The sequence below is a fragment of the Xenopus tropicalis genome, chromosome 2 (assembly GCF_000004195.4).
Source record: "Xenopus tropicalis strain Nigerian chromosome 2, UCB_Xtro_10.0, whole genome shotgun sequence".
Taxonomy (NCBI): Eukaryota; Metazoa; Chordata; class Amphibia; order Anura; family Pipidae; genus Xenopus; species Xenopus tropicalis.
In genome coordinates this window covers 47,291,520-47,303,998 of record NC_030678.2, presented here as the reverse complement: position 1 = coordinate 47,303,998, position 12,479 = coordinate 47,291,520, and the positions used below count along the sequence as shown (strand labels likewise).

At 39.5% G+C, this 12,479-nt stretch overlaps 1 protein-coding gene across 1 annotated transcript in view; it reads right to left on the bottom strand.

The window, feature by feature from the left end:
• nlk (nemo-like kinase) overlaps positions 1-12,106 on the bottom strand; it is a 112,720-nt gene extending 100,614 nt beyond the window's left edge. The window contains 1 exon segment of the mRNA NM_001123413.1: positions 11,484-12,106. Coding sequence (NP_001116885.1) covers positions 11,484-11,962 — 479 coding nt within the window. The 5' untranslated portion in view covers positions 11,963-12,106.
• Positions 12,107-12,479: the final 373 nt, after the last annotated feature.

Genomic DNA, 12,479 nt, shown 5'->3' with positions numbered 1-12,479 from the left:
TGTGTGCCATACTCTGCCTGCCCTATGCTGCCTGTGTGCCATACTCTGCCTGCCCTATGCTGCCTGTGTGTGCCATACTCTGCCTGCCCTATGCTGCTTGTGTGTGCGCCATACTCTGCCTGCCCTATGCTGCCTGTGTGTGCGCCATACTCTGCCTTATGCTGCCTGTGGGAGGTGAACCTGGCAGCGGTTTGTTCTGAAAGTTTGTTAGAATTTGGAAAGGAGAAGCCATATGGATTTAAGGTTATGTCTTAATATGACATTATATAATTCTTTCACATACAAATGGTGATAATCCCAACAGTGAGCACCAACTATTTTGGTTTTTGCTGCGCTACCACCATTAGTGTGGGTATGGTCTTAAAAGCTCTTCTGATAACATGGGTATGAAGTGGGTATGGTTTAAAAGGGGGAGGGGGTCAAAACAGGCTTCCATTATCAGCCCTCCACCATGTAGGCCACACAAATTCCAGCCCTCTGTAACTCAGAAGTTGGACAGCACTGGTCTAAGGGATTTTACATTGTAGATACAATAGGTAATGGTTAAGTTAACCAATTAGTGTTTGTTGTTGTATTAAGAGGAAACTTCAGCAAATCGCCGCGCCACATATGCCATTCCACCAGCAATTTACATTCTAGCCAGTGGGATGGCATTGCGGGGAGATTAGTCCCCATGTGTCACAGCCCTAAGAGTAGGTAAAATGTCCAAATAATATCAAAGCTACCATCCACCTTTTGTTACAAAACGGAAAAAGCTTAAAATACAAGACAACCTAAAAACTAACCCCATCTCATTTCCAGACAAATGAAGCAGAATGCACTCATTTTGGTCTGCTTTCCTCACAAGCAGGCTTCATATCACTCCCGCAAAACCTCCCCTATGCAAGTACATGGCCTGACGTCACCCCTGGCTTGTGAAAACAGACCTGATCTGACATAGTAATATGTTTCAAGAGATATTTTTTGCTGCATTCATGCTGTGCCCCCTTAATACTTTCAGCTCCCAGTCAGGTTTTATTAAGGCATGCCTTTTGCTGTACATTCATTGTGCGGTGCCCATATACTAGAATACACAGGATGGCAACCACTTACTTAAAGGGGTTGTACACCTTAATCTTAACTTTAAGTATGATGTAGATCCACTTTTTATTTTCTGTAGTTTTTGAATTATTTAGCTTTTTGCAGCTCTCTAGTTTGGAATTTAAGCTGGTTGCTAGGGCTAAAAATACCCTAGCAACCATACAGTGGTTTGAATGAGAAACTACAATATGAATAGGAGAGAAGCTAAATAGAAAGATAAGTAATAAAAAGTAACAATAATGAAATTGTAGTCTCACAGAGCAAACAGGCTGCAGGGGTCAGTGACTCCCTTTTGAAAGCTGGAAAAAGTTAGAAATAAAAGGCAAATAATTAAAAAACCATAAGAAATAAAAAATGAAGACCAACTGAAAAGTTGCTAAGAAAAGGTAATTCTATAACATACTAAAGTGAACGTAAAGGTGAACTGCTCCTTTAAATATATAATATAACCTTACATTTTTGTAAATCTCTATAAGAATATATTACATAATGCATTCAATATTTAAAACACTTTGTTGTATAAAGTTTTATTAAAAGTTTTAGTAAAATTAAAAACACACACACATTTTTCACACACACATGAGCCAATACGCTGGTAAGCTGCTTTTACACCAGCCAATATTTAGAAAGAGGCACTTTTTTTCAAAAATCTTATCAGTATATTTATTATTTGATTCTTGGATTATTTTTCTGTATACTTACTACCCATCTGACATCAGTAGTAGCCAACAGGCAATGATTAAAACACTTCTGTCTCATTTATTTGTTAACTGCATACAAAAGGAAGTAGTACAAGTAAGACTTCTGAGTTATGATACTCTTATCAGTTCTTTACTAAGGGGCCCATTTATCAAAGTCCAAATTTCAGACATTAAAAAGCACAATACAAAAAATTTGGATTAAATCTGATATTTTGTGATGTGCGCAAAGGGCTCTAGTTCGGGGAGATTAGTTGCCCGTGACAAGGGAGATTTGTCGCGAGCGACTAATCTCCCTGTGTGCCAAAGCCCTAAAAGTACAAAGTTGCAACAAATGCGATTTTGTTGCACAAATTGTTGCAAATTTACAAACAAAATCGCATAAAATACACACAGTTTTAAAACTTGGAAAAAATAAAAATTTTTAGTCTTCGGACTCAATCATACATTGATAAATGGGCCCCTAAGTATTATTCAATTCTGTTGCTCTTCAAAAATAAAAGCCTACTTTTGTGATACACTAAATAGAGAATTTGAGGAATCTAGGAACTCTGGTCCTTTATATGGTGAAGTCTGTCTTTAACAATCTGGTAGAGTTACCAGCATTATGGGTTACTAAGCCACTAGGGATTTCTGCAGTCCATATTCATGGTTGTAATGTCTCCTTCATTTATTGGTAGTTTGTCATCATATAGGGTACTGAAAACTTGAACTGTGAGAAACCTCACCCACTTGCATATACTTAATAAAAGCATTATTTATGGCAACAACAGCATAAGGGCTCTGGCACACGGGGAGATTAGTCGCCCGCGACAAATCTCCCTGTTCGCGGGCGACTAATCTCCCCGTGTTGCCATCAGTTGCCATCCCACCGGCGAACATTTAAGTCGCCGGTGGGATGGCACACGCGGCGGCGCGATTTCGGCAAATCGCCGAAAATGTCTTGCGAGGCAACTTCGGCGATTTGCCGAAATCGCCTGCGCAGCATGTACCAGCCCACCGGCGACTTACATGTTCGCGGTTGGGATGGTAGTTTGGGGAGATTAGTCGCCCGTGACAATTGAGATTTGTCGCCGCCGATTTTTAAAAGCGCGATTTGGCAACAAGACGCCAATGCTAAATCAATGGAAATTGCCAGCGTCAAAACATACGAGGCTACTTCAAATCGCACACAGACCATTTTCTGAGCGACTTGAGTAAACATGAGGGAGGGGTAACTGTTGAGTGTACCATGGGTAGCAGATCGCCTGGAGCTCAACTCGCATGAAATCTCTTTGTGGGTATTGTTGTGGCGACTTGTCGCCAAAGCGCCAGGGGGAAAAAACGCAGGCGACAAATCTCCTCGTGTGCCAGAGCCCTAACTGTTCTTTATAAACAAGAAATAGTGGCTTGTGGTAACAGATCAGATAATACATCTTATTCTCTAAACTCTTCTGATCACAACTGAACATTGATAAAATGTTCAGTATTATCAAATTGGAAAAAGACAGTGTAAATACTTCCAAATCCAAAATGCTTTAAAGATATAAATCTTAAATCTCTTTATTATGTGCCAATTCCTAGTGCAAACAAATGGAAGGAAGCCCTGCTGTGTCACAAGAATAACGCTGTTTTACAATTAAGAGTCATTTTGTTCCCTCTGAAGGCTTATTCTTACTACTGCAGAAATGAGTGCTGCTTAAAACATGTCATTGCCTACTTTACACATATGTTGGATCAATAACTTTCTAAGATTTATTGTACTGCAAACATTTACATCAGCAATGGAAAATGTATAAATGAACAGAAGCCAGGCACATAAATATTTGTAAGAACTGTGAGAAATAAAAAGGGAGCCAGCAGGAAAATTCTTTGAAATCATGGATTTTAGTAGATTTCTTCTACTGTATATTTCATGCAATGTGTAAATACAAGCAGGTATTTTTTATGTCAAACAGCATTTATCTGGGCAGGCCCCCAGCCTGTGGCCTGGAAAATCTTGCAGCTAATGTTAAAGATGGGGGGCTGGGACTCAGATACATGGTTGTATTATATCACAATATAAATATTCATAAATTCAAACCTGCTTTAAATGAGGATCTTTGCCCAAATCTGCCCCTCCCCCAAAAATGCTTTCTGTTTTTTTTTGTTCTGCCTCCTGATCCAATGTAGCAGAAGTTAACTAAAGAGTGCTAGTGGCAATAGTAAATCTGCAATACAGCAGGCAACTAATTGCCTGAGGTTTCTTTCCCAACAGAAAAACAGCTGGTCAGAAAACATAGCCGACACCCAGGTCCAGACTGGCAATCTGTGGGTTCTGGCAAATGCTAGAGGGCCCTCTGTAAAACGCCATAGATACACTGTAGTCACTATGTAGTGGGCTGGCATGTACTTGCAATGCCAGGGCCTATATTGAAGTTCTGTCCAGACCTGGCATCACCCGTGCATTCCAAAGTAGCACAAATTTGCTTCAGCTACTGTATGACACAATTTATTTCCACTCTACTGTCTTGAGACTGCAATATATCAAGAAAAATGTCATTCTAAGCTACTTTCCAGTACGCATTAATTAAGTAATTTCAACAGTTTAGGGTACTGGCACATAAGATGTTTTGATGCTTGTTGTATAAATCTGTACTACCACAGGCAGATTTACTGCAGGCATCAAAACATCCCATGTGCCAGTACCTTAAACCATTGAAAATACTTAATTAATCCATATAGGAAAGTAGTTTAGAATTACATTTTCCTTCATATACTGCAAGCGCTAAAGACAAGGGTTGAAATATATTGGTTTGTAACTTACTGAAAGGATTATTTGATGCCATTATATATTCAGGTCTGGATTTGTGGGAAGGCCACAAAGGCCCGGGCCTATGAAGACAAACTTTTAAGGGCAGCACGTTGCTCTGCTGCCTACAAAACGTTGTAGAAGAAGACTGGAGCCACACTGGGCAGGCAGGAGATTTGGAAGGCCACCCGTCCAGTCACCCTCACAGTGCAGCTCGGTTATTCCCTGGTTTCTACAGGTTAGTGGAGTAAGAGCCATGGCCATGCTGTGAAGTGTGTGGTCACAAGAGGGGACAGCTTTCTTAACCGGCCTCGGGACTAATTTTAAAATCTTATCTATATGTTTTACCCTTCTAAAAAGTCAAGAACATACTGTTTTATTTTTTCCAGAAATGCAGTCTCCTTATTTTACTTGCCAAGATGCTATAAGAGTATTTATGTATGTATTTATTGTATGTGGTGTCATTTCAATTCAGTTCACTTAGGTTACTTACCTGATATTTAGTACTAGTACAGAATATATTAAAAAGCTTTGCTAAAATATTATGGGGAAACTAATAGGCACAAATGAATTTTAAGGTTTTATAATACTAGTGATCCATCAGAAAAAACAAACGGAGCAGCCACAACATCGCTGAATAAAATCCACGTTTATTGCATTCCATTAAAAACACATTGTGCGAGTGTCATGCAAGGGTCATGCGCTTGACGCGTTTTGTGGCGTCACGCTACTTTCTCAAAAGCTGCAGCTTTTGAGAAAGTGGCTGCTCCATATATTTTGCTTTTTCTGATGTTTGATATATCTGTCTGGGTATCAGCAATATGTGAGCACATACAGAGCTGACAGGTAAGTTCTCCCGTGAATGTTACTTATTTTATAATACTGGTGTTAAGATATACTTCCCCTTTTAAGCAGGTCCTGAGAAAGTGGCAGTGTGGCCTTTTAGAGTTCGATAAGAAAGCCTAGTAGCATGCCACTATACGGATCTCTGTTAGAGGTAGACTGGAAAACAATATATTTAGTGATACTGGAACTCTTCCCATAAATTGTCAGCATTTTATTTTTCTCGGACAAATTTATGCCCTAGGTGCTTCATCTGGTTTATGCAGTTTGGACTTTGGTGGAGGAATGCAAATTTTTTCCCTCAAAGAAAGGCTATATTTCAGTTATTTCACCTGACATCCAGTGGAGTAAACTGATAAATAAGTCACTTTCCTTCCCTTAATAATAAAATGATTCAGAAATAGGGAGTTCTTAATTTTGATATAAAAGCTTTTTCATTTTTTTCCTGAAAATATTTTTGATATTTAAGATTAAAGTTAATTTTCCTCCCTCATAAGTTTTCCAGGAGCAGCTTATTAAGGAAGGGGGTGCATGAAACTGACCCACAGCAACTATTGGTTCTTGATTAGAAGTGGTACTAGAGTCCTAAGTACCAACTACATTATCACAAGATGTCTGAAGCATTTTCATAGGCTACTGTCTCACTAAGGTCAATGACACAGGGAGCTACTTGCAGCCAGCTACTTGTCGTGACTATAAAATGCCAAAAATTACCCTGCCATAGATGTTACCGCTGTTTGTCTCAGCTAAAACACACTTTGACAATTATCAGCATGGTCTATTTTGTAGCTGTGACAAGAAGCTGGCTAAATGTAGCTCCGTGTGTAATTGCCCTAAAAGTGTTTTTCATCTGATCAAAATACTCTCTTGCTACCACATACTTATATTACTTATACTTATATCACAGAGGAATTTTATCTATAACTTCTTTGGCTGAGATTTAAAACCTAGGCGAGCTATAGCCTATAATGTATTTCATGAAAATGGATATTTAAAAAGTAATACTGTGTTTCCTTCCACTTTGCATGCAAATGGAGAGGGTCTCCTCACCCAATGCTTTCCTAGTCGATAATATTCTAGAATGTTGACTGATAGTGATCAATATCTTTGCTGATGGAGGGTGATGGCTATTAAATAATAATAATAATAATAATAATAATAATGTTTATTGAAGTTACATTTCTATATTTTTTTCTTGAAAGAGTATGCTATAGCTGTACACCTGCTGATTAAAATAAAATAGTTCAGCAATTTATTCAAGATGATTTATTTAATGGTTATAACTCCTTGCTGCAATCAGCTGAAAAAGCAATAATATATGCCTTTAATTTAGTTCTACATAATATATGAACAAACCAATAGATGCTTGCCTGGACACTGGGAAATGCTCTGTTCATTGCATATAGTGTTTTGAGGTCAGAGTTCCTACAAATTGGCTATCAATTTAAGTCCTTGAAAGTAACTGTGTGAGAATTTGTTACCCAGAATTCAAGGTGACTTAAATTATAATATTAATGTAGCAATAACCATAACTCTGCTCAACAATAAATGTAAAATAGTAATGTGTGTGTAGATACACCAAGCAGTGTAAAACACCAAGGAATTAAATGTCAAGAATAAAGAACAATTCATCACTTTTTAAAGGAGAGAGAAGAGGATTTTGGCACTTTACCTACAAGTTTAGTTAGCAAAACTGAACACACTGGTGAGTGTGAATTGGGGGGGGGGGGGGGGGGTGCAGAAAAATTGAGGATAACTTCTTCTTTAAGAAAGACTGTGAAGTAGATATTTGTTCTTGTATTATTAAAAAAATGGCTTTATTAAAGTCTATATAGTAATAGACCATCGGTCCTGGCATTATCAGTTATTGCAATAAAAATTAAAGAAAAAACTGCATTTTACACAGAAAACAGCTTTACATAGTAACAAAATGAAGCTGTCCAATAAAATAAGGATCTGCTCTTTTGTGAGCTCGAGTCCCTGGGTAGGATTGACCTCATTTGCCGAATTAGATGTACTTCACAAAGCAAGATTATTACTTTTACAGCTAGTATCTGTGCAGATAAACCAGACAAAAGCTTGTTTTGTCTCTAATATTTCCATACAAATAAAGCAAAAGAAGAACCATCCTATGCCAGACCATGTTTGCAAAATGAATCTCTCAGCTTTGCAGATAAGCTTACAACACTGTATTTTAATAATTTATTATGTCAAGGTGATTCACAGGGAAAAAAAACGCCTACATGACAATGGGAAGGGAACTAGCTTTCATTCCAGTTAGAAGAAACGAGCTAAGTAGCCTTCCAAAATATGCTGAACGGTTTCATTTAATAGTGATGAAACATTATTCAGTTGAGACCTCAACAACATTGCCTCAATAAGCCATTTGCTCTTTAAGCCTTAGTGCATAAGCTGCATGCACAGACTCCAAAATCAAACCAACGGACTGTTTCTTGTTTATTTCGTTTATAAAACAATGAATTGTACGGAAATATAAAACGTAACTGTATATCTGCTTAGAACCAGAACACAAAAGGAGTACTGCAAATAGGAATAATATTTGCTGAGAAGCAGTAAAAGGGAAAAGGCCATAACAAATGTTAATACTGTATCCAACAAATAGCAACAGTCCAACAATATATGTTGCATATCAAAAATCCAGCTTGAAAGACTGGGGTATTGTATATGGCAGAAAATCTTCCAGAAAAAAAGATGTTTCTCCAGCAATGGAAAAGACATATAAGTTGTCACCAGGGGCTGAGGGGAGATTTGAAATCTTCTAAGGCACAATACAGAATAATCCATTTATCTTCTAAGGTAAATTGCCTTTTAAGTCGGAGCTTTATTCAATCAGGAGTACAGGATGCATCTGCTATGCATTACTACAGGGATTCTCAAGAGAAAATTAAATATGCAATAACCAATAACATGGTGCTGATATTGTTTTATGACATAGTTACACTATTTTTTTCTGTATTTAATAGTATCACAAGCTTACACTTCAGTGTTAAGTGAAATAATATAGCCACCATTACAAGGGACTGTATTTGGAACCACAGGAACTAAAGACCTTTATAAAGATATAAGACCACAAACCACTAAACCACATTCAAAATTAAGTAAGGGTAAACATTCTAAAGTATTTGCCCAAACCTACAGCTTATGAGTTAGATCAGTGCTGTCCAACTTCTACGGTGCCGAGGGCCGGAATTTCTCTAGCATACATACATAGTGGAGGGCCGCTAATGGAAGCCAGTTTTGACCACTCCCCTTTTTTAAACCACACCCACTTCAAACCACACCTATTTTATCACAATGGTGGTAGAACAGCAAAATCCCAAATGCTTGGTCCTTACTGTGGGGATATCAACCATCATTCATATGTGAAAGAATTATGTCATATTAAGATATACCCTTAAATTCCATATGCCCCCTCCTCCCCTGTGGATAGCAGAGCAACCCCCAGTACATAATTACACACCTTAGGGGCCATTTAATGGCTATTTCCAACTGCTAACAAACTCCCACAACAATCCCCTGCCAGGTTCACGTCCCACAAGCAGCATAGGGCAAGCAGAGTATGGCACACACAGGCTTATGCTGTCTGTGTGTGCCATACTCTGCCTGCCCTACCCTGCCTGTGTGTGCCATACTCTGCCTTCCCTATGCTGCCTGTGTGTGCCATACTCTGCCTGCCCTACCCTGCCTGTGTGTGCCATACTCTGCCTGTCCTACCCTGCCTGTGTGTGCCATACTCTGCCTGTGTGTGCCATACCCTCCCTGCCCTATGCTGGCTGTATGTGCCATACTCTTCCTACAGTACCTATGTCTGAGGTGTGAAGAAGTGAACAATGGGAGTGATTACAGTCTGAGCCTGAGGTGTGAACACTGCAGGGGGTGAACAATGCAGGTATTAAAAGGTGTGAAAAACACAGGGGATTACATGTTTAAACAATACAGAGGGATTACAGCCTGAATCTGAGGTGAGAACCATGCAGGGGGCCAGTTAATCTCAGTACTGATACCATTTAATGCTTACTCAAAGGTAAATCATCAAAGCAGCCAGACAGGTGGGGGGCCACACAGAGGGGGGTCGTGGGCCGCATGCAGCCCGCGGGCCGCCAGTTGGACAGCACACCTAAGTGGCATGGGGGATGCGGGTCAAACCCAACTTTAGTTCAACCTACAGTGTACCATCTGTTGCTCAACATCTGGAGGGTTGAGTGTTGGCCACAATGGTCTAAGGTTACCTTGGAGTCCCTTAACATGCATCAGAGAGGCCAACACAAAACTTGGACATAGCAAATATTATGTTTCCTGTGTTGAAAACAATGCTCATGTATTATATAAAACAGTGCATCACCTACTTTAAAAAACAAAGTAACATCAACATGGTGTTTTGTAACTTGTATACAGGCACCCAATCGGCTTCAGTGTGCCTTATATAGTCATTTGTGGTGGAGGGTGAAGTTTGACAACATAAATTCTAAGCAATTAGGTTAAACGTTTCCCCCTTTTCCCCCCAAAATGAGCTGACAAACCACTATAGCATGGCTCAGGTTATCTAGATACCTCTTAGCCATATACTGAATTTTGAAAAGCAATCAAGCAACCCAAGCACATTCTCTTAAAAATTAAAAAAAAAATAAAACATTCAATTTTTCTAAGCGTCAGCAATAATAGGTCACACAGAAGGCTGTTAATATACCATCCATTATTAGATGCAAAGGTAGGGCTCAAGTAGTCTTTTTAAAAGTGCATTATGTTACGATTAGAGAAGCTAAGGTATTATTATATTTTACATCTGGGTACATTAACATGTGGCATGACTCTGCACCATTAAAGGGGTTGTTTTTTTTTAGTTAACTTTTAGTATGATGTAGAGTGGTGATCTCCAACCAGTGGCTTGTGAGCAACATGTTGCTCCCCAACCCCTTGGATGTTGCTCCCAGTGGCCTCAAAGCAGGTGCTTATTTTCCTTAATTCCTGGATTGGAGGAAAGCTTTGGTTGCATAAAAACCAGTTGTACTGTCAAACAGAGCCTCATGTAGGCTGCTAGTCCACATAGGAGCTACCTAATAGCCAAAAACAGCTCTTATTTGGCACCCTCATAAACATTTTTTCATGCTTGTGTTGCTCCTCAACTCTTTTTACATTTAAATGTGGCTCATGAGAAAAAAAAAAAAGGTTGGGGATCCTTGATGTAGAGAGTAATATTCTGATACAATTTGTAATTGGTCGTCAATTTTTATTATTTGTATTTTTCTTAGTTATTTCACTTTTTCTTCAGCAGCTCTCCAGTTTGGAGTTTCAGAAGCTATCTGGATGCTAGGGTCTAAATTACCTTAGCAAGCAGGGAGTGGATTGAATGAGAGGCTGGTATATAAATAGGAGAAAGCCTGAATATAAAAAGAAGTTATAAAAAGTAACAATAACAAAACTGTAGCCTCACAGAGCAATAGTTTTTGGATGCTGGGGTCAGTGGCCCCCATTTCAAAGCTGTCAGAAGAAGAAGGTAAACAGTTCAAAAACTCTTTAAAAAATAATGAAGACCAATTGAAAAGTTGCTTAAATTGGCCATTCTGTAACATACTAACATTTTACTTAAAGGTGAACCACCAATTTAAAAAAAATACATTTTACAGGTTACAATTTTTTTCATATTATATTGTAATTTAAAGCAACTCTACAATACACATTTATTAATATCAATAGTGTTAAAGTTATTTCTTAAAGCAATTGCTATAAAAAGCCCTATGTGTCTGGGTTTGTACATTCACTGCATTCCTGGCTCTTAGTCTTGAAACAGTATTGCAAGTCAGCTGACTAACAGACCTGGAGGACAAGGGACTCCTGTTGCATTGTTTAGAGTCAGACCCAGGGAACAGAAATGAATAAACAAACACTGCTTTCAATTGCAATTACAAATAACTTTAAAACCACTAAATATGTTTCATGCATATTGGAAAGTTGCTTTAAATTATATTTCATTTTATGACACAAACAAAAAAAAAAACAGTTTGGGGGTTTAGGAATGAATATAATTTTTGTATATTACAGATTATTTCTTTAGATTATCTTCAGTTACTTACCAGACAACTCCAAATGCGCCATAACCAATGGGCCGATCAGGTTCAATATCCAGTTGCTGGGCATGATGAGAGTGCTGATGGTGGTGAGCCTTTACAGCAGCAGCCTGAACCTGAGCAGGGGCCACTGCTGCTGCAGGACCTGGAGCTTGGCCTGGAGCTGGAGATGGAAAGTAGGACTGGGCCTGCCCTGGATTTAGCATTGCTGCTGCTGCCGCCGCTGCCGCAGCAGCTGCGGCAGCTGAGGAGGAAGTGGAAGCTGATGAAGAGGAGACATGTTGCTGAACAGGGTGCACAGCTGCTGCTGAGCCTGGGTGCAGATGATGCTGAGGATGGAGGTGATGATGATGGTGTAGGTGGGGAGGGGGCAAATGGGCAAGGTGATGGTGATGATGGTGGTGGTGCCCCCCAGCTGCTGTTGATGTGCCCCCATTATATGCCGCCATCATATTTGCATTGGAAGATGTGCCACAAAGAGACATTCAGAAATGCCCTCCTATGGACTTGACTGATGATCAGCCTGTCACTTGGCCATAAAGTGGATATCAAAAGGCCTCCTATAACAGCCTCAAAAGAGGGGTCATCCTATATCAACTTGCACAACACAGCTGTCGCTAAAACTTTGATTTACTCTATCCAAATACCCAACCCTCCCACCCCCCCCAAAAACCTCAGAGATATAATAAATACTAGAACGCCATGCTTATTTTACTCCGGTTTGTTACAAAAATATGCCACCTTCTCCTTCCACACTTCTGAAACAAGACTCCCCACAATGCAAGATCTAAAAAGTGAATGGAATCCTGGTCCTTCCATCCCACATCCTCCTCCAGCCTGGGAGCAAGACACCCAGTAGAGCAGAGGCAGCTGCAAGGCACCCTGCCAATAAATTCATATACACTCCAGCTGAAGGAAATACAAACAAACAAAGCCCCCTAGTCAGCACACTGGGGGGGGGGGGGGTGAGGGCAGGGGGGTAACTTGCTGTTGCTCTTTTCT